The sequence below is a fragment of the Lycorma delicatula genome, chromosome 5, assembly GCF_047948215.1.
Source record: "Lycorma delicatula isolate Av1 chromosome 5, ASM4794821v1, whole genome shotgun sequence".
Lineage (NCBI taxonomy): Eukaryota > Metazoa > Arthropoda > Insecta > Hemiptera > Fulgoridae > Lycorma > Lycorma delicatula.
This window is the reverse complement of record NC_134459.1, coordinates 87,730,504-87,752,287: the sequence shown is the minus strand read 5'-3', so window position 1 is coordinate 87,752,287 and position 21,784 is coordinate 87,730,504. Positions and strand designations below refer to the sequence as shown.

General features: G+C 34.5%; 1 protein-coding gene across 3 annotated transcripts in view; it reads left to right on the top strand.

Annotated features, from left to right (window-relative positions):
- LOC142325165 (modular serine protease-like) overlaps nt 1-2,689 on the top strand; it is an 85,887-nt gene extending 83,198 nt beyond the window's left edge. For all 3 annotated transcript variants that reach the window (XM_075366574.1, XM_075366573.1, XM_075366572.1), the window contains exon 15: nt 2,455-2,689. In XM_075366574.1, the coding sequence (XP_075222689.1) occupies nt 2,455-2,651 (197 nt within the window). In that variant the 3' untranslated portion in view covers nt 2,652-2,689. The remainder of the gene's footprint in view (nt 1-2,454) is intronic.
- Nucleotides 2,690-21,784: the final 19,095 nt, after the last annotated feature.

Genomic DNA, 21,784 nt, shown 5'->3' with positions numbered 1-21,784 from the left:
TTCAAAGGGATTTGATTTCTCAAAACCCTTTCACTTTCATGACTTCTATTTTGAATTCATCTAAATATCACCACTTATTCATTTTTTTTTTAAATTTGCTTTCTAGGATCAATGACATTTTGTAATCTTCATGCCATCATCCCCTCCAGGTTCCTAGACCATCTAGCTTCCTTTAATTAATAAAATTTATATCAATATATTCTGATGTTACAACTGTTTCTTTTCAAAACTCACAAGAAATTATGAAAAACAAATTATGATAAAACAGAATGACCGGAATGTTTTACAGTAACAAGGATGTACTAATATATCTGCATTACATATATACATAAATACATACACACATGTATTTTGTTCAGGCAGTACTACTGTGTGGCACTATGTGATGTTAAATTGTTAGTTTTTCCTTCTTTTCAACATAATTTGTTTGTATTTTATTAAATGTGTGTTTTTATTCATTAATTGTTAGTGTACACACATCATACGATATGGCTTTGTCACCAAGCTTGTTGGATTCAATCTTATTATATTATCATAATATGTATTAGATTATAGCGGGCAGTATGTTGAAACACAGCTCTTGACAATTTACTTGGCTCTGAATGATTCACTCAGCTCCTGACAATTCTCACAGCTACTGGCAGTTCACTCGACCCCATACCACATATAGCTTCGAGTGATTCACTTGGCTCCATCTACACTATATAAGCCGGCTCAGCACTAGAATTTGTCAGTTTCAGTTTCAGTCTTGTCTAGTCTTGATCTATAATTGAAGACCCATATTTTTTCAGACAAAATTCACACATCATACAGTAGATGTGTGCGTACATTAATTTATACACATTTTTCAACAATTTAATACAAATTAAATTAAATAATAAACATGTTATTATATAATTAATTTGAATCAGTGTTTGTTTTATTCATAGTCCACTATCTTAAAGAAATAGACGAATATATAAAAATTATGGTTGAACAAAAAAATATTGGCGTTTGTAATTTGTTATAATATCTGTTGGATGAAGTTTACTGAAAGCGTAGAATTAAAGAGCAAAAAAATTGTTTTAGTTATGTGAATGACCTTAGATGATTCCATATCTTTCTGCTTGACAGCACCAAAATGGCAACTTCTGAGCAGAAAGTAATCTTGTGTTTTGCTGGTTGCTAAAATGGATCTGTACTACTGTTCAATATGTCTTCTGTAGAAAGTTTAATTGTGGTCTTCCAAGTGACATTAACATCATAATAAATGACCAGATGTTTATGTAGAGGAAAGCGTGTGAGACAACTGAAGGTGTATGATGAAGATGTTGATGTGAAAACTAAATGTTTTCTGTGCAATATCTCGAGGCATGCCAATTTATGACTTTGTCACTGAAGCTAGTGTAACAGGAATGCTTATTTGGATATGCTGCATATATGGCTTTTCCTCATCTGAAAGGTGGATAAGAGAATTTTTTGGCAACAAGATGATGAGTCTCCTCTTCGCTGATATAACTATGGGATCTGTTGAATGACGTTTTCCCTGACCACTGGATCAGGTAGCATGAACTCAAAGACAGAGCTTGTTTGCAGTGGCCCCCTTGGTCACCTGATCTGACCCCCATCTGAGTCTTTCCTTTGGGGTTTTATAAAATTCTTGTGTTTACATGCCTCTGCTATCTACTGATCTACCAATTTGAGGCACATATTGAAGCAGCTATCTCTTTCATTACTCTACATATGCTGGTTAAAGTACAGGATGAACTCTCCTGTTGGCTGGATGTGTGCCGCATGATGAAACTGCTCACATTGAACCCTTGAGGGGAAAAACTATAACAGTTATTCTTTTATTTCATTAGTGATTAATTATAAGTCAAACTTAAGGGATATTAATAGCTTTAAAACTTATTCTTATAACTTTATAAATATTCATTTTTGCATACTCTGTACTATAAAACCAGCATTTCTTTGCTGGATACATATACAGATATTCATATAAATATGTAGAACTGTTAGTCCAGTTTGAATGCTTTAAGTTTTTATCTGTAAATCTATCTATATAATGCGATAATTGGGTGTGTAATATGAGTTAAAGCTAAAAAAAGGTTCTAACAGTGTCATGGATGATTTTTTTTCACTGTGGTTGTGATATGTTGCCAACTAATGTCAGGACTGTATAAGACAGAAATATGATTCCAGCAAGTGAAATTTAGAAGCTAATCCATTTCTCATTATAAAACCCTGGGGTTTTTGTTATGTCTGAAAGTTAACAGAAAATTTTCTAAGTTAAAATCTAATTATTGCATTCTGATTAAACGTAAAAGTGAAAATTCTGGTTGCACTAAATAATAATCAGTAATGAATTTTAATAATTTAATCCTTTATTTAATTTAATAATTAACTTAAAAAAAAAAACATAAATGAAAAACCTAATATTAACTAATAATAATTCTACACATAATTATGTTACAGGATCAAATACTGCAGTACAGCAAGGTGACAGTGGGTCTGGAGTAACATTTAAGTTTGGGGGCAAACATTATTTATATGGAGTGGTTAGTACAAAATTAAATAGTGTGACTGATACGTTTACAAACATTCAATTTAAAATGAATTTAAATTTCATTAAAGAAACTATGATAAATATAGCAAAAAACAATGGGATATAATTTATGTAATTTATTAATTTTTTTTTAAAATGCTGATATTGCTTGCCTATTAAATATGTATGTATCAAAAAATGATATTTTTGAATAGACTCATAAGTAAAACACTGAATCTACTAAAAAATACCTGTTTTATATAATGATAAAGTTATAACAATGTAACTGTTATTAAAAGAAGTCTTTGAGGGAAAACAAGAAACTAGCAAAGGGAAGTTAATTATATTCGAAGATAAGGGATGAGAAGGTAAAATTCACTTCAAATATTTCAGAAAGAAGAAAATTTAATATTTTATTTTACTTTAATAATTTTCAGGAACTTTTATATTTTTGTAAAGGTTCTGGCTTAGGTCCTAACTTGACCCAGAAATATGGTAAAATTCTAATCAAATAATTCAATAAAGTCTGCAATGAATACTTCTTTTCACAGATTAAATGTAAATGCATTACCATCAATCCAAATCAAAAACTATTTACAGGAGTAGGCTAAGATTACAAATACTGCAACATTAACCAAAGAGAATTTATTAAATCTTTCTTGGTAATAAGAAAATTAGAGACTCAGATGATAACCCTTTCTGAAGTTCAAGATAAAGTACACTCTGTTTAGAACAATTAGTAACAGAATCATTTCATGATTATGAAAAAGTATAAATAAGGATGAGATTTTTTTATGTATTCCAAGATTTGTGGTAAAAAAACATCTCTTTAGAAGGAATATTTAAAAATCCTTTCCTATGTAGAAAATGTTATACAAACATTAAAAAGATTGGAAGTAACTCTTATGCCTTCTTTCTTCTACGCCTTCCATATCTTCTTGGGTAAAAACTTCTTCCTTTTTTTTTTGGGTGCACTTATAAAGTTTTGAAAGTGTAGCATATCTTTCTTATCTCAATCTTTTAAAATTTTATTTTTTCTTGTTTGTGCTACAACATTTCTCAAAAATCTCAATTCGTTTGTCTCCCTGTCTTAAAGACAAAATTCACTTAAAAGCAATACTGGTGAAAACAACTGTAGTTCTTTTGAACTGATATGTTTTTTATAGTTATTAATATTTTCAGTAAATTCAAATGTGATAACTTTATTTAAAAATGTAATCAACAGTCTCAACACTTTAACCAATTTTACACCAGTACTGAACTACTGTTACATATCCAGCAGTCTAAATTGGGACCAGTATTAACCTTTTCATCAATAAAGTAGATTTATTTAACTATACAATGAGAAAATTAAAAATGACAGATATTCAGGGGACTTAAAAATTAGTTACAACATAAAAGTAATGTTTAATGACAAAAAGAGTATTTAAAAACTTATTTATTACACTAAGTTTTATTTAAAGTAGAGCTGAATTTAATTTCAAGTTTTAGAGTTATCCAGTCAGTTTGTAAAACACTCTCTGGATGATTAGTGAATACATCATTTACACTAATTTTGGTAAAGTCATGAAGATAGATGATTCAGATTGTGCTTGCTGATGTTTGCCTGTTGTTTCTAGTTTCATGAATCACAAATGACCACCATTCATTCAACATTAACTTATTATCACTACTTTTAAAATCAGCTTAAAAGCCAACAATTACTGCATGGTATAATTGTTTTTTTAAAACTCACAGTAGCACACAGGAAGCCAGACCAAAGTTAATCCAGTTTCCAAGGTGACTGAACAAATATCGCTTACATTCGTAGAATGTGATATTCTCAACAATATAGTAAGTAGATTTTGAAAAACATCTAAAATTTAGTGATACAAATTTTAAGAATTCAACTCTGAATGAAAATGTATTATGAAGAAGGAACAAATTTAATCTTGAAATGATTAACACAATGTAGACTGATGAAAATTTCCTGATGAAATTGTGTTGGAGATGAAGCTACTTTCCATCTGAATGGTTAGATAAATGATCATGATGCAAGATTATGTGGTGCAGAAAATTGATATGATAGATTGGAATGTATGTCTTTTAAGATGCAGTTCTTCTTTATTAAACTGCTTTTAAAATACACACTTTGTTTTTTTCTGTGTAAACTAACTCTTACATAAACCATGCACATGGTCTGTTTTAGTAACATAGTATTCTATTAATTTTTTAATATTTTTAATATCTTTGTGAGCAATTTAATAAAATTAATTCAATCATAACTGAAGATGCAGCAGGATCTCATAATATACCAACATCATAAAATGAAGTTAAGTCTTATATCAATATTCTACACTAGGTGGTTTATATTAATAAGAGGACTGTTTTTTTTTTTTCAATTTCCAATAGTGCATCTAAGTAAACAAGAAATAAATGGGAGCCAGAGCTGCACTTCATGTGATTGCACCACCCCCTCCAACCCGAATAAACTTCTGCCATTGCTGACTCCATTACATCAATCTAAGCCCAGCTACGAGCAATTGAACATGGCCACTACAATCGATGCTCTTGCCAAGTGTGAGTTGCGAACTGTGATACGTTTCCTGCAAGCAGAAGGATGTAGCTTTGTTTAAATCCATTGCAGAATGAGCCTAGTGTATGCAGAAAACTTTGAGTGATACTAGTGTATGGGAGTGGGTGTAGGAAATTTAAAGATGGGTGAATGGACTTACTACTGTATGACTAGTTGAGCATACAACATGCTACAGTGATGTGTTGATTTTGTCCACAACAAATGAAGGTTTACAATAAATGAACTTTCTGCTGAGGTCTTTCTCACATTTGTGACTAAAGACCTAGGATACTGGATACTGTGTGCATGTTGAGTTCCTTAAATGTTGAATGACGATCACAAAACAGTGAATGTTATTGCCATAATTTTTCTCACACGTTACGATAATGAAAAGGAAGAGTTTTCATAGTCTATTATTACTGGCAATGAGACCTGGATCCAGTATGACAATACAAAAACTAAAGAACAGTAAACAGTGGATACACACTTCTTCTCCAAACAAGACAAAAAAGTTCAAACAGACACTGAGCAACAAAAAAAAATGACTACAGTATTTTGGAACCATAAAGGTGTCTTTTTGGTGGTCTTTATGGACAACAATAACAAAGGAAGTATATTGTGAATCTTTACATTGCTGCCACAGAGTAGTCCAGAACAAACAAAGTGGCATACTCTTGTCCGCCGGACAAGATGATCCACAACAATGCACTACCGCACTGTGCCAACGTGATGCAAGACCTTCTCAAATAATTCAGTGCAAAATTTTCAATCATCCACCATATAGTTCAGATCTAACACTTAGCGATTTTCACCTCTTTCAAGAATTAAAGGGATGATTGGGCGGACAACACTTCGCCACCAATGAAGAATTTCAGGAGGCTGTCAAGACGTATTTTACCTCACTGTGGCAAACTTCTTTGAAGAGAGCATTGGAAAGCTGGTGTCACAATATAACAAATTACTCACCCATTTTGGAGATATGTAAAAATATAAGTTAGATACTACCCAACTTTCAGTAATAAAATAATTTTATGTCAATGTGTATTTTTTATAATCTATCAGAGGTTAAAAAAGAGCTACCCTTGTATAATTTAATATACAGCGGAATAATATGAATCTTAAAAAGAATAGTTTCAATAAAATAGTTCAAAGTTTATCTATTACCATACACAAAATTTAACTCCTCATCTAGGGAGCAGATGATCTGATTGTTGGTACTGTTCCTTGTGTTCCCATCGGCTCTGAGAGCTGAGATAATGGTAGCCTAGATACCAGCATGGCTTCCCAAACCAGACAGATCAAAAGTTAAAATCCAGACTATTGAAGTACTCTACAGAAGCATCTATCTCTCATGTTAGGGATGGCTTCAGAGTAGCATCTAATTTCTGTGTTAAAGAGTGGGTGCATACAGGGTTTGTTCCAATTTTAAATATAGTTGATGCATTGGTGGAAGCCAATTGAATACCACCATTCAGTGATTCTCAATGTTTTAGCAGCATGGCACATTTTTCTTCTTTTAAATGTTTCAGACATAAAATTGCTTTACATTCAGACCTCCAGGGTAAGCAACATGAGATGTAGCAATTAGCTGCTGCTGAGGAGTAGTAAACAAATGGAAAGACGATAAAAATAAGTATATGGAATGTAAGTACACTAATGCAAGGAGGTAAGTTAGAATACAGAGAGAAAAATAAATAGAATATGTATATAAGTAAATTAAATGAAATGAGATGGGAAAGGAGAAAGATAGTTTAGTAGTTATTTTATTAAATGAACTATTCAGGAAATAAAAAATTGAGAAATAATATAGGAATCATTAAAAAGATAGCCAAATGTATACAAAAGTTAATTTCTACTAATTATAGGATAATTGCTACAGGATAGGAATGAGCCCAAATGTTATGCTTTTAATATAAGGATAAATAATTATTTGGCAACTACCCTTGTAGTAAAAAATACAAATATAAGCCAATACGTTGGCTCGCAGTGGTATATTGACTATTATCAATATGAAGTTGATATGAGTGATGTTTTATATAAAAAGATAGAGGAGATAATGAAAAAAGAAAGTAAAGATAGCTGAAACATAATGGAGGGTTTGGAATGCTGTGGTAGTGATGGAGGAAGACCAAGCCCTACTTGGTCACTTTCTCTCTAAGAAAGTACGAACCATATACATTAAGGCTTTAAGTTTTAAGCTTTGTATGGAAAAATAAATTTTATAAGAAACATATGGTTTAAAGACCATTAAGGAAGATGTTACACATTGAAATAACCAGGAAAAGTAAAGAGATATCAAAGTGATAAAAATCAGAAGTAAAGAAAGCATAAGAAAATGAATTAAAAATTCATACAGATTGTCTGGAGACAGCATAAGCATAAGCCATTATATACTTCAGGTAGTTAAAATTTGTATTGAATTGAACCAAAAGAGAAAAGAAAATTAATAAATGGAATCTTGGAAAAAATAACAAAAATTGGAAATAATAGCAAGGAAGAGGGTAGCTCAAGTATTGTTGGGTGTAAATAAATACAACAGTGTAAAGGAATTTTGGGTGAATATGAAACATGTCAAAAAAATATCAATACAGCAAAATATTACCATCATTAAAGGAAGAAAAATAAATTTTTTGCTAGAAAAAGTGAATAATTAAATAAGAGTATTAAAAAGAGAAATGGCTTGCAGGGGAATATATTAATATATTAATACTCATTCATTAAAAATTTAGAAAGAAAAGGATACACTGAAGTTATAAGAAAGATGCTTTTCCCCAATATTAATTAAAGAATGCTAATTGAAATTATAAATATAAAAAATTCTCAAGAAGAGGATAAAGGAATCAACATAGAAAGAAGGAAAATAAATTTCTTAAGTTTTAACATCATATGGCATTTGTAGAAGATAAAGCATTGGATATATATAATAATATATTATAAAACAAATGATTTCAAACTTAGAGGACATTATGAGAGAATTTGGAATGAAAGTAAATGTTAAGAAAGGAGGATTGAAGCAAAAAGCCAATGAAAGTATCCAAAGTATCATTGTATTTTAGGAAAAAGTTGTTTTGTAGATAGAAACAATAACCACTGGATAAATAAAAATGTAACAGATTAAAAAATATAAAAAGCTAAAAGGAAAAGTATTTAAAAGCATTATCAAACATTATCTGGATAGTGTTAAAATTAATAAATTAAGAAAATCTTTTTTTGATTCAGGAAATAAGAACTCAAAAACTGTGGGTATGTAACAAAATACACCAAGAAGTAGGCAGGTTATTAATAGATAAATTCAGACAACAGGGATTAGTCATATAAAATAAGGATACGGCATACAACAATCATTCAAATTCTCTTAAGGTACTTTCCCAAACTAACTTGTAATTTGGTTTTGTATTCAGTCAAATAACAAAGGGAAAATTCAATATTTAGGTCTTGAAAAATAATAAATCTTGTGATGCAAATGAAATCTCATACGTGTTCCTAACATTTTGTAGAGAACACCTAGCAGTCCAGTGAACCTAAACCTTTAAACCTTGTTTAAAGCAGGAATAGTCGCTGAACTACAAAAGTTTACCAAAATTAAATTTTTATTCAAACACAATGGTAAATTTTATTTACACCCTAACTTATTTCAGTTAGGCAAACTTTTTCAGTAGGATAATTTTTCATTTTTATCATTTTGAGTATTTAAAATACTGTACATTACAGAAAGAAACAATCTACAAATAAAAACAAAAGATAGGAGGTATTTTAAGAAATTATCTGCCCCAGTTTATAGAAGTATTAGCTGGAATATTGTAGGTATATCAAGTTATCTCTTTATAAGTGTATTTATGTGTGTGTGTGTATATATATATATATATATATATATATATCCGTATACACTATTATACAAAGAGGAAAGTTTTTTTTTGTTCAGGATAAACAAAAAACTACCCAAACAACTGCAACCAAATTTTTACCCATGTTTCTTAGCATAACAGATTTATAAATATATTTCACCACGAAAAAACATTAAACACAACAATAAAAAAAACACCTTAAAAAGATAATGCTTCACTGCCTCCATATATAGTATGTTGACTCTCCACGGCGGATGTTTGCACTCGGGCAACAATTTTTTACGTAGTATATTGGCTCTCCGCTAGGTGGAGGACATGTTGCGCAAAATTCAGTTGGACAGAACAGTGTAAGCTGCCGAGAATTGTTAATTATTGAATATTAAATAATTTTAATTCGTTTCTTTGATATACTTAACTTATTGTAGTTTGGTTAATGCAGTTGCATTCGATTTCTCAGGTAACACAATATATTAATTCTGTGAGAGGGGAGAAATATTTGATTTTCAAATTCATTTATTTATCTAACTATTTTGGCGGTGTTTGTTAAGTGCTTTTTCTAAAATCATGTTGAAATGGAAGAGGCGCAATATTGGTAGAAAATCTGCAGATGCGAGGCACATCATGTCTACATAAGACTACGGGAGAGCGTGAGGATCTATTTTACGATGCTATACAATATGGGAAAGCCACTTTAAAGTTCTGATCTGCTTTTGAATATGGCTGCTTTTTAATCCTCATTTGGATTATGTTTATAATATTTACAAATTGATGCAATGATTAAAATATGCAACCATTGTTTTGCAAAAAAATGGAAAGATGAAGCACCTGGTATGTGTTGTTCTGGTGGAAAAGTTTCACTTCCTGTACTTAATGAGCTGCCAGAACCTACCAACAGTTTAGTTTTAGGATCTCATCCTTTGTCAAAACATTTTCTCGACAATGTTGTAAAATAAACACTTTATTTCTGATGACTTTTTTCGGTGCTAAACAAATTTTACAAGGGAATTTTACGTTTACGTTTAAAATTCAATGTCAGGTTTACCATTGCCTAGGAAGTTTATTGACAGCACTTGGTTTCGATCACCAACTTTTACAAATTTACTTCCTTTCTGATGCTGATCAAACTTCTCTTCACACTAATACTGTTCCAAACGAAGAAGGAATTAATAACGCCAAGTTTTGCTAGAACATAATAATTTGATGAGATGAGAGAGTTTAAATGCAATATTGAGAACACACCTTTGGGTTACACGGAAGATTTTAAATGAATAATTCATGCTGTTCGTGTACCTGTTAATCACCATTAGGGTTGCTATAATACTCCAACTACTTAATGAAGTTATTGTTTTACTGGTCGATGAAGATAATGGATCCAGAGATATAATCTTAACGTCGTGGCAATCAAATGCAACGTGTGTCTGAGCTTCATCGCTCTTATGTTCCTTTATAATATCCTCTTATGTTTTTAAACTGTGAAGATGGTTATTATCTAACTATTTCGCTAAATAATAGTGAACAAAATAAAATATTTTCCTGCATGCAATTTTATGCTTATCGACTTATAGTTCGATATAACATAGGCAGTTTTTTACATTATTACAGAAACTTATTTAATCAGTATTATGTTGACATGACGGCCAGAATGATCGCTGAAAGATTAGTCTTTATTCGTAATAACCAAAAAAATTACGCACTGATGATTACATTAATCTTCGAAATATTGAGCAACAAGACACCAATGTGGGTCAAAGTGTCATGCTTCCCTCATCTTTCACTGTATCTGCATGAAAAATCTTAAGATGCTGTGACATACGTGCGTAAAAATAGGCGTCCAGATTTATTAATAACTTTTAAATGTAATCCTAAATGGTCAGAAATAAAAAACTAATTACTCGCTGGTCAAAAATCTATTGATAAACACAATATTATATTCAGAGTTTTTCATTTGAAAATGAAAAAACTCCTAGACCTTATTAACAAAAAAAAAAGATATTTGGTTCGGTCGACTGCTAAGTGTTGAGTGGCAAAAACGAGGCTTACCTACTTCATTGTCACATAGTGGTATGGTTAGTAGCTAAAATACGATCTGATATCTGCTGAACTCCCTGATAAAAATGTTGATCCATTATTATATGACATGTCTGTAAACATATCTGTCACGGACCATGTCGTGATATAAATAGGTCATCACCATGCACGATAAATGGAAAATTTTCAAAAAAGTATCCTCAAATATATTTGCAACACTCAGACTACAGATGACGGTTACCTACAACTTTGAACATGCAATGTAGCATAATTGATATTGATAATAAATGGATCGTCCCACCTTATCCACTTGTCATGTTGCTTTAATATTCACATAAATGTTGAATTTTGCAACTTCGTGCAAGCGAATCGATATATCTGTATCTTTGTAGCGAATCGATATATACGTTAACGGCAGATATGTATATACGTCTGGAATCGAGTTAGTGTATTTGAAGTAAGTAGTAGTGTTATTCTGCCCTCTGGTTTCCCTTCCAGTTTTTCTGGGTTTTTTTGGTATGTTTACGGATTGTAAGTCTGGAATCTGACGGTTGGATTATTTTGGAAGTGTTATTACGTTTTGTCTCGAGTTTTGCACGCTGGACTGATTTTTTATTTAAATTGTTAGATATCAACCTTATTGCTACAGGCAATAGGGTCTTTAATTGTCTGTAACTAAGTGATTCTGTTGGTAATTTATTAGCAATATATTGTATACTGATGGCTGATAACAAAATTTAGTTGTTAATTAATTTTAATTCGATTTCTTATCTTATAAGATAGGTTGCTGTAGGTTAACTCTTTAAACTATTGTCTAATTTACATTTGTAGTTTATCGAATTCTTTCTGTGTATAATTTAAGTATACACAGAGTGAGCCAATAGGTCGGGTGCGTCTGGCATACTACATGGATGAATCTCCAGAGAAATAGTCTGAGAGTACGATGGAGACAGTCCGGTCAGGCTACTACCAGTGTGACATTGGAGGCCATTCCCTGGCGTACGGGTTGTGGATCCCGTTGATATAGACAGAGTGGTTTCTCGAATGGAGCTGAAAAAGGCACCGGGGATTTACCAACATGACTCAGATATAGTCTACCAGCTGCTGCCTGTCATCAGAGAGCCGTTTGGCAGGCCGTTCTCGGAGTGCCGAAGCTGGGATTGCTTTCCGATTTGTTAGAAAGTGATTTTGGTGAGGGTGCTATTAAAACCAGAAAATAATCCTAGTAAGGTCGGCAGTTATCGACCCATCAACCTCTTGCCCGTAATCGGCAAGTTGCTTGAAAGGCTGGTTGTGGAACGGCTCTGGGAAAACATTGAGGTGAACGTTTTCTAAATAGAGGCCAGTATGACTTAATGAAAGCGATTAATGAAAAAGCACCGAGGATTGCATCTTAAATGCTCTTGCCGAAGGGGGAAAGGGCCGACTGTAAATATGTTTTGGCAATTTTTATAGACATAGAGGCAGCATTTCCTTCCTTGTGTTGGAGTTCTGTCCTCTATGAGTTGAAACGCCGCAATGTTCCCGTAGCCCTGTAGGTCGTGGTACGTGACTATTTGTCTTTTGTACGGCGCTGTTTAAGAATGCGCACCTAGTTGTAGAAAAATCCGTTACCATGGGAAGCCTGCAGGGTTCCGTTCTCGGTCCCCTGCTGTGGAACCTGGTATTCGACGAATTTCTGGGACTAACATTTCCAGAAGGGGTCACGGCTCAGCTTTCGCCGATGACTGTCTCCTTTTAATTTGTGGTAATTCACGACCACAGCTAAAAGATCGAGCACAGGCGGCCTTGTCAACCGTAGAGGGCTGAATGGTCATTCAAATTTTAAAGATTTCTGTGTCCAAGACGAAGTTTATGCTTCTCAATGGTGCAGACAAATTATCGTACAATCGTAACCCCCATATTAAATATAAAGGCTGTGAAATCTGCCGAGTTAGAGTTCATAAGTATCTAGGTGCTTTGTTTGATGAGAAGTTACTGTTTAGCAACCATATTAGGCAAGTAGCGGCGGACGCAGTCTCAGTGACGCACAAAATTAGGTTTGCTCGGAAAGACTATGTGTTGTCGGGCCGTGAAATGTACATGTTGTGCCGAGGTGTCTTCCAAAGCATGACCTCATACGCGGCCATGTATAATGGCCATGACATCAGGCCATGTATAACTGTCCTAGTGAATAGAGACGCATATGCTGCGCGAGCCTCCTAGCCTCAAGGCACTCCTTGCGTTTCCGAGTGGTGTCTTCTGTCCACCAATATACTGGGGAACGATTCTTCCAACAATACCTACGAGGGAGAAGAGCAGCATATGCTGTTTCCAAGCAGTCGGCCAGACATGCGGCTCCGTCATTTGCCGCAGCAACCTCGCGTACCCCACTGAGATTCAATGTTTCCACAAATTCTTTCGGGTCCATATTCTAGTCACGAGGAATCGGACTCCAAGCCCCCGGAGAACCTCCATCTGTAACACTCATGTGGATGGCCTGGTGATAACTCGCTAGTAGTCTTCACTCCCGGGTTCAGGAGATGCACTCCTGAACGCTAGTGCATCTCCAAAGTTAAGGCATTTTAGGTCCAGTAATGCGACGGCCTCAGTCAGCAATCTGCTCCTCACGTCGGTTCTGGGTAATCCCCAGGTAACCGACCAGGCATTAAGATCCCCAGCCAATTTTGCTGGACGGTGAGCTTCGAGGTTTCTATTAAGCGAGGCCAAGACTTTCCTGTATCGTTCCACAGACATGTTAGGCGAAAGATAACAACTGTAATAATAAATGTCTCCAATCCTCGCCCTGATGAAGTCACGCTCTCTCAGAACGTACCGCACAGGTAGGTGCACAATCGGCCAGATGACCGCACCCTAATCCATGGAGATAACCCACTTCAGCCGCGCCCCGGAAATGTAGGAATCAGAGATGAGCGCAATATCAACGCCCATCTCCGATACATACCTTGTCAGCAGGTCAAGCGCTAGTGTCGCATGTTCATGTTAAACTGAACAATTTTCATTTCCATCAACAGGTTGAGATACGCCCGGTCTTCCCACGGTTCTCCTTGTTATTCTCACTATTTGCCCCTTGGGGCATGTGGCACTGCCAGTACGGTGTCCCTCCGCATTGCACGAATGACACCTCGGTGTTTTACTACATTCTACAGCGTGATGTCCGTCGCCATCGCTATTGTAACATACAGCCTTCCTATCTTCAGACCTGCAGTTCCTTGCCAAATGTCCTGCTGCTGAACATAGATAGCATCGCAGAGGGAGATCAACAACATCTACTCTACAGCTCACAAGTCCGATCTTCACCCTTCCCTTTAGTACAATGGGTGTAACAATCGGTAACGGGAGACGACATATTGCCACTCCGGTTTCTCCAAAACCAGGTCTAATTTTCACTCTCGTGTCAGCTGACAACACCTGACCGGAGACCGTAGATAGCCCCTGTAAGATATCACCTGGCTGTATATGCCGTCTTCCAAGTCCCGTACCTGGAGAAAGGCCGTCCTGGTCTTCGTGAGAACACTACCACCTTTTATAGTTGACAAAAGTATCTGATTAAGGGCGCCATAGGTTTCCCTTTTCTCCATAACTTTAATCTCCAAATTTCCGTCAGCCTTCCTTATAGAGAGAATTTCTGAATCCGCTGGGATCTTCCCCTCCGTCTTAAATGGTTTCAGGAAGTTCGCGTAGGACGCCGCTGTTTTAACTACTATAGTCTTTGTCTTATGGTTAGTCTTGTCTCCAGAGCAGCCGACCCAACATTCCCAGCTTTTATTTCGGATTTATTCAATAGCCAGGTTCCCGTAGCCCTGTAGGTCGTGGTACGTGACTATTTGTCTTTTGTACGGTGCTGTTTAAGAATGCGCACCTAGTTGTAGAAAAATCCGTTACCATGGGAAGCCTGCAGGGTTCCGGTCTCGGTCCCCTGCTGTGGAACCTGGTATTCGACGAATTTCTGGGACTAACATTTCCAGAAGGGGTCACGGCTCAGCTTTCGCCGATGACTGTCTCCTTTTAATTTGTGGTAATTCACGACCACAGCTAAAAGATCGAGCACAGGCGGCCTTGTCAACCGTAGAGGGCTGAATGGTCATTCAAATTTTAAAGATTTCTGTGTCCAAGACGAAGTTTATGCTTCTCAATGGTGCAGACAAATTATCGTACAATCGTAACCCCCATATTAAATATAAAGGCTGTGAAATCTGCCGAGTTAGAGTTCATAAGTATCTAGGTGCTTTGTTTGATGAGAAGTTACTGTTTAGCAACCATATTAGGCAAGTAGCGGCGGACGCAGTCTCAGTGACGCACAAAATTAGGTTTGCTCGGAAAGACTATGTGTTGTCGGGCCGTGAAATGTACATGTTGTGCCGAGGTGTCTTCCAAAGCATGACCTCATACGCGGCGCCCATTTGGGAGCATAGGTTGGATATGAATATAGCATTTCTTCAAAATTTAAGGAGTGCCCAGCGCAGACACTTAATTGTAGGCACTGGTGTTTTTAAAGCAACCTCCTATGAGGCTACCACCGTAATGGGAAAGGCCCTCCCAATCGATTTAGAGGTGAAAGTTCGGGCTGCCATATGGAGATTGCGAAGAGGCCGGGAGGCCGAGGTAATTGGGATGCGGTTTCGACCCGGGCCAGTACCGTAGAGGAACGGTGATCACAGTACAACGAAGTGGCGAGAGAATTGCTAAGCAAACCAGTGATATTGGAGGCTGACCAGCCGGAAAGCCTTCCCTCTTAAGCCTGTTACGGGCTGTAGAAAGAGGACAAAAATCTGAAAGCGAGCCAGTCCTCTACGGTGGAGGAGGAAGTGCCCCTTGGATTAGAGGTTCTTGTTAACAGATTCGAACGGTTGGCGAAAGACTTGAGAAAAAATATTGATAAGAAAGTAACGAAGAGTATAAAGAAGCTAGAAACAAAACTTAGCATAGCGGTGAAAGTTCTGAGGAGAATGGTTACCGGTACTTCTTTTACCATTGACAAAAACTGACTGCAGAGATGGCGACGCACATACGGGTTGCTACAGGCAGTCCCATTGAGGATGCTCTGGATAACGGGGTCCCAGATGGTCGACTTTATCAAAAAAGGCTGGCCAAAGAAAGCCTTCAGAAGTACCCTTGTTGGGATCCGGTAAAAATTGAGGGACCTCTCAATAAGGTTGTTGTTGATATGCATGCTTTGACAGAATCTAAGTCGATGGACACACTGCTTGCCAGACAACCACAAGTGACCTGGCTATTGAATAAATCCGAAATAAAAGCTGGGAATGTTGGGTCGGCTGCTCTGGAGACAAGACTAACCATAAGACAAAGACTATAGTAGTTAAAACAGCGGCGTCCTACGCGAACTTCCTGAAACCATTTAAGACGGAGGGGAAGATCCCAGCGGATTCAGAAATTCTCTCTATAAGGAAGGCTGACGGAAATTTGGAGATTAAAGTTATGGAGAAAAGGGAAACCTATGGCGCCCTTAATCAGATACTTTTGTCAACTATAAAAGGTGGTAGTGTTCTCACGAAGACCAGGACGGCCTTTCTCCAGGTACGGGACTTGGAAGACGGCATATACAGCCAGGTGATATCTTACAGGGGCTATCTACGGTCTCCGGTCAGGTGTTGTCAGCTGACACGAGAGTGAAAATTAGACCTGGTTTTGGAGAAACCGGAGTGGCAATATGTCGTCTCCCGTTACCGATTGTTACACCCATTGTACTAAAGGGAAGGGTGAAGATCGGACTTGTGAGCTGTAGAGTAGATGTTGTTGATCTCCCTCTGCGATGCTATCTATGTTCAGCAGCAGGACATTTGGCAAGGAACTGCAGGTCTGAAGATAGGAAGGCTGTATGTTACAATAGCGATGGCGACGGACATCACGCTGTAGAATGTAGTAAAACACCGAGGTGTCATTCGTGCAATGCGGAGGGACACCGTACTGGCAGTGCCACATGCCCCAAGGGGCAAATAGTGAGAATAACAAGGAGAACCGTGGGAGGACCGGGCGTATCTCAACCTGTTGATGGAAATGAAAATTGTTCAGTTTAACATGAACATGTGACACTAGCGCTTGACCTGCTGACAAGGTATGTATCGGAGATGGGCGTTGATATTGCGCTCATCTCTGATTCCTACATTTCCGGGGCGCGGCTGAAGTGGGTTATCTCCATGGATTAGGGTGTGGTCATCTGGCCGATTGTGCACCTACCTGTGCGGTACGTTCTGAGAGAGCGTGACTTCATCAGGGCGAGGATTGGAGACATTTATTATTACAGTTGTTATCTTTCGCCTAACATGTCTGTGGAACGACATGTTCCACAGACATGTCTGTGGAACATGTCGTTCCACAAAGTTCAGGAAGGCATGTATGATGAAGTTTTATAGTAAAAATTAACATTACATGTTTAAGTAAACCAAAAAAGTGTTAAAAATTCAAACATTGGTATTTTTTTTCTGCTCCCCACCTGCAAAATCACCTTCCAAGAAACTTCCAAGAAAGTTCTTTGATTTTTCTGTTTACTATGTTGAAATGGATGAAACTAAAAAAAAAATCCACAAAAAAAATCCACAACCAATACAAAATCACCTAAGATTTCTTTTTTGGAGATGGGGGTGTATTGTGATGAAATTATAGTGTAATATTATTACTAATTTTTTTTTTTTTAATTTAAATTTTTAATACTATTAATAAACTAATTTAATACTAAGTTAATAAACTCAAACAAGCTTTGAAAAATTAAAAAAAACGACCAAAATTTTTAAACATGTTTGGATCTCCCACCCCCAATATTACCCCAAAGTATTTTATTAGGATAGCTTGCATTGTTGCTACACCTAGGAAGACATTAAAAAAAAAATCTAGTTAAAAAATGTGTATTATATAAAAAGATAGTTTTTTGCAGTTTTTGGGGAAGGGAGAATATTTTGGGGCAATTTTTTTTTTAATGATGAGAACCATGCATGCATGTACTGAGTGAGTACAGTATAAAGTGGGATTATGTTTGTAAAATTTTGAGAAAATTGTCCCCAAAGAAACTATCTAACTGCCACAATTTGAGATATTGACCCCAAAATTTTACCAGCAAATTTCCCTAAATACATGAGTGCTCTGTTTAATATTTCATAAAAATCGGTTTATCCAATAAAAGCTTCAAAGACATGTACATATAGATTATGTATATGCTATGCACTAATATTCCCCACTTTTTTTTGTTCTTTGGGGTCCCTGAGTCATGAAATGTCAAGAAATTAAAAACTCATATCCCTTTTTTGACTTATTACCATACTTTCCTTCTTGCAGCATAACCTCCAAAGCTCTGATGCCACAAGTAATATGACTTAAAATACTACAATTAATTAGTGTGAAGCATTATTATTATTTTCTTACAAACTTATTTACTTATGAAACAAATCTTTTATGTCCCATCACTATTTGTGAATAAGATTAAAAGGTATGTCATTCATAATTACAGTGTAAAAAATAGGTAGATAGGTTTGTGGAGGTATTTGATTCTGTCATAAAATTGATGAAGAAATTAATAGTAATACACTAAATTATATGTGTAATACAGACTTAAACAGTTTTTAATCCAAAAATATCTTTAACTCCTGAATAATTCCTTCCCTCCCCAATACGAAATAGTTTAGGTAATTATAGTTTTAGATCTGAAGTTAAACTCTGACTCTTGCTCTATTTTGTTCTGAGTCACCAGTGATGATATAAAAAATAAATAATGATAGTGTAAAGAATTTCTCTGCAATTTATGGGTTTTATTTATTTAATACAGAATAGTTGCAAAAGATTTATCTAATTTCATGATTACTTAACTCATCAGTCTTATATTAACTTACAGCCAAGTCAAAGCAGATATCTTGGAGGATTAAAAGGTTGCTGCAAAGGTTACCTTTGCAGTAATCTTCATTGACTGATGCTCTCCTTAAATTTTTATTGCTTAGTGGTTACAGTTAGCCTCAGATTATGGATTTTTTATGGTGGGAATTTTGTTCTGAGGGCACATTAAGGTTGTTGCACCATTTATCAAAACTGAATAAGCTAATAAATAGCATTATTGCTGCCTTGGAATCTGTGATAGCAGCAGACATTCCAAGATGAATCTGCCAGAAATTTGATTGTCGTTTAGATTTGCTTTATATAAGTAAAGGAAATCATATAAGTGAAATGTATAAGTTTTAGTAGACATTAATTTTATTGAGTCAAATTGTTCACTTCACAATTGTACATTTAACCTTGGCTTACTACATTCATGATTATTTTAAATCGTTTGAATTATGTTAAAGTAACCTGCATTTGAATCTGCATTACTTTTACATTTGCTTCAGATATTTCTGGTTAAAAACGGCCATAATGTAATTACAGTTTTAAATCAAAGATAGGCTGATACTGAACAGCATGCTAGCAACTGATATTTTTAATTAAAGTTGAAAGTCTTGCTATTTTAATCTATAATTATAGAAGTGCATTGTATTTAAAAATATTTATTCTTTATGTAAATTATATATTAACTTGCATTCTTTATTGATATTTACATTAATTCATAAATAAATTGTAGTAATTTGTCTTTCTTTTCATTTATGTATTTGGTTAGGATAGATTTAAATTATTTATGAACTCTAGTTACCTTAAATTAATTATTTTTGTGGTTGTGTTATGCTGTGAACAATTTTTTTTTAAATACATGAAGTAGTGTAGAAGTTTTTATTGACCAGTTAGATTTTATTCCAACTTGATTGAACTGGTTCTCCAACTTGATATGAATTGGTTTAATGTTTGGTAAAATTATTTTGATTTGCAATTATTTTGTTTCAGACAGGTAATAGCATTAACTTATGTATTGTAGGAATTATAAAAAACATTTTCTATTTTTGTTATTGCTCGAATTTTAGATGGTATAGGTAAAGGCAATGTAAGCCTTTCCATGGTTATTGTGACAGATGTTTCTTCTTCAGGAACCAGAGGGATTGGAATGGTTAGTGTTTGTTTTTTTTAATTTATTACATTTTTGTCTCTGACAGTCAGTGATGTGAAATATTTGTAACCAAACTTTTTTAATGACAAGCCAAAAGTATTCTCAAAAGTTTATAGTTTTATATTATTGTTCCTTTTTTCACAGAAATGAAAACAAAAGGAAAATACTTTTTAAATTCTATTTTTAAATTTGATAAGGAAAAATTTCTAAATTTATTTTCTCTCTGAGTATCAGTTTAAAAATGTATATCAAATTGGATCAAAGTATCTTAACCCTTCTTGAGACATAAATTTTTATCGGAAAAAAAAATGTTTAACAGCCAGAAAATAAATCGAAATAGGGTTTGTATTCAAATAAATTTTTATTTTGAGATATTGAACCATTTCCCAGAATTTATGTATAGCTACTCTTAAGTGCCAATATTTTACAGCGAAATTGCACCCATTGTTATTCAACAGTGTAGTAATGAATAGAAACCACATTTTTAAATGCAGTTCAATCAGGTTGGCTGTAAGAATTTAATTCTTACTTTTCCCTGTTCTGTAACATTTTTATTTCAATTTATTTCAGTTTCTAGGCTGCTTTTTCATTAGATATGCAGGATCTTGTAGAATCCTTAGACATGATCTTGTATGGTAAATACAAGAATATTTACCATAATGCATAAGAACTATTTGTCTTTATTATTAATTAATTAATGCTCATACTATTATATTTTCTGTTAATTGGATGATCTTTATATAAATGTAACCACTCAGTCTTTATCAAGCTGAAAAAAAGCGATCAAAGTTTTCGTGGTGTAAAAATAAAGTAATTATGTTTATGCTCATAAATTGTTATTAATCGCTAAAAAACATTTTATTCAGTTTATTGAATGAAAATTTAAATCTGTTCCTTAAAAATAGGCCTATTATGGATCAAAATGTCACTTGGTTCCTTTTATTTTGAAAGATAATCACTAGAATATAAGGTATATAAACAGACCCAACAAATAATTAGTTTAAACATACTTTATTTGCATGTATATAAATGTACAAAGTATTAAAATTATAAGATGTTAGAATAAAAAAAGAATGAAACACAATTTATTATATGATTTAAATATCATGTTTAGAAAAATATTGTATTACACTGGACTAAACTACTTCCTTAAAAATATTATTATTCTCTTCTATATATTCTATCAACTTCTCCTATTCCTTCCAAGTCATCTTCAACACCATCTCTGGAATACAGGCTTTTGTAAAAGCTTTAGTAGGTCTCTGGTATAAGATTCATTATTGATTGAATGTCATTAAGTTTCTCAGTGGAGATGGGTTTACCATCAGACCAAAGAGGAACAAGGTTTGATGAATAAAATAATCGCTGCCTTGGCCTTCCTTTCTTCTTTTTTTTAATATCTACTGAACTGTTTGGGCTATTTTCATCAAAGGTCTTTCGAGATAGCAGTGGCCAGATACTAGGTATTTTAATCTAATTGTATTCAAATGGGGCAAGTCATCAAATAGTGTGTTCAACAAACTAAGTTCTGTTGACATCATGTTAAATATCACTTAAAATCTGTATCTGCAAACAAGATCTGACCTCTTGGGCATCTCGTCCAGTAGTCCCTTCTACCCAAATATAATAACCTCTATTTTTTTTTTAGCTGAATATATCCCACTATTGTATGCACAGATTTGTCTTTTATAATAAATAATATTACCATAAACTTAGCTTTCCAGACTTTTTAAAGTACATTCAAAGTGTTGTACATAATAATATAAATCACAAGTACATATTAACTGCATATTAAGTACATATTAAGTGTTTTTCATAGGAAAAATTACCACAAACATATGATAAAAGTGGAAGAA